The 839-nt window shown below is 48.2% G+C and overlaps 1 protein-coding gene across 1 annotated transcript; it reads left to right on the forward strand.

The window, feature by feature from the left end:
* Positions 1–541: 541 nt before the first annotated feature.
* Positions 542–621, forward strand: Tsp_11951a (conserved hypothetical protein; the record flags this gene model as incomplete). Its single annotated transcript, XM_003368668.1, has 1 exon — positions 542–621. A coding segment is annotated over exon 1 (80 nt), but the record flags the coding sequence as incomplete, so codon positions are not given.
* Positions 622–839: the final 218 nt, after the last annotated feature.

Below are 839 nucleotides of genomic sequence, written 5' to 3' on the forward strand. Positions count from 1 at the left end.
ACCCCCGCGGGGGGAAATGGGGTATGATTTATCCAAGGGGGCCCCCTTTCCACCACCAAAAAATTTTGAGAGTTTTGGGGAATGAATTGGGAAAGAGGAACTCCAAGAGTTAAGTTTCTTTTTATTTTAGAAAGAGTTCCCGTTTTTTCTTTAAGAAAAGGGGTGGGTTTCCCCCTTTTGGGAAAGGGGGCCCATTTACCCGGTTGTAGTTTTTTTTGCCCCTTTTTTCCCAAGGCCCAGAAGGGGTGGGGAAACCCGGGGAAAGGGGAAATTTCAGCAAGGCTTTTCGGGTTTTATCCGGGCTGTATGGGAGGGGGGAGTTCCATCCCCTTTCCGGGCCCGGGGGGGGGAATAAAAACCAATCAGTTCCAAAACCCACAAAATAAACCAGTTTTTAAGCTGGGCGGCCCAAGGTGTATGGCCCCATTGGGCTTTTCTTCCCCCCATTCCCCGTTCCAAGTCAAGGATGATGTGTTAAGTTCGCTGTGGACGCGGGAAATTGAGTGGGGATTCGCCTTCTCCCACTTAAAATCTCAAAACAATGGCGAAGTGGCAGGAAGAGCTGAAAAAATTATCCCAAATCAAGTTTAGCAGGCTTTGGCATTCGCACAGTGGAGACAGGTGGGAAAAGTGGAGCTCCACACCTTCGGTGATGCGTCTCAGGCTGCATACGCCGCCTGCGCCTACCTGAGAGTGGAGTCCTAAGATGAGGAAATACCATATGAAATACCTTTTGAATACCATTTCTACGCTATCATTTTTTTGCGCTCGTTCATAAAATTTTGGGCTGATCGGCATTTCAATTCGTGTACTACGACATGTTCTGACAATTTGCAGAC

This window comes from Trichinella spiralis (genome assembly GCF_000181795.1).
Source record: "Trichinella spiralis strain ISS 195 chromosome Unknown Scfld2159, whole genome shotgun sequence".
NCBI classification, from domain to species: Eukaryota; Metazoa; Nematoda; class Enoplea; order Trichinellida; family Trichinellidae; genus Trichinella; species Trichinella spiralis.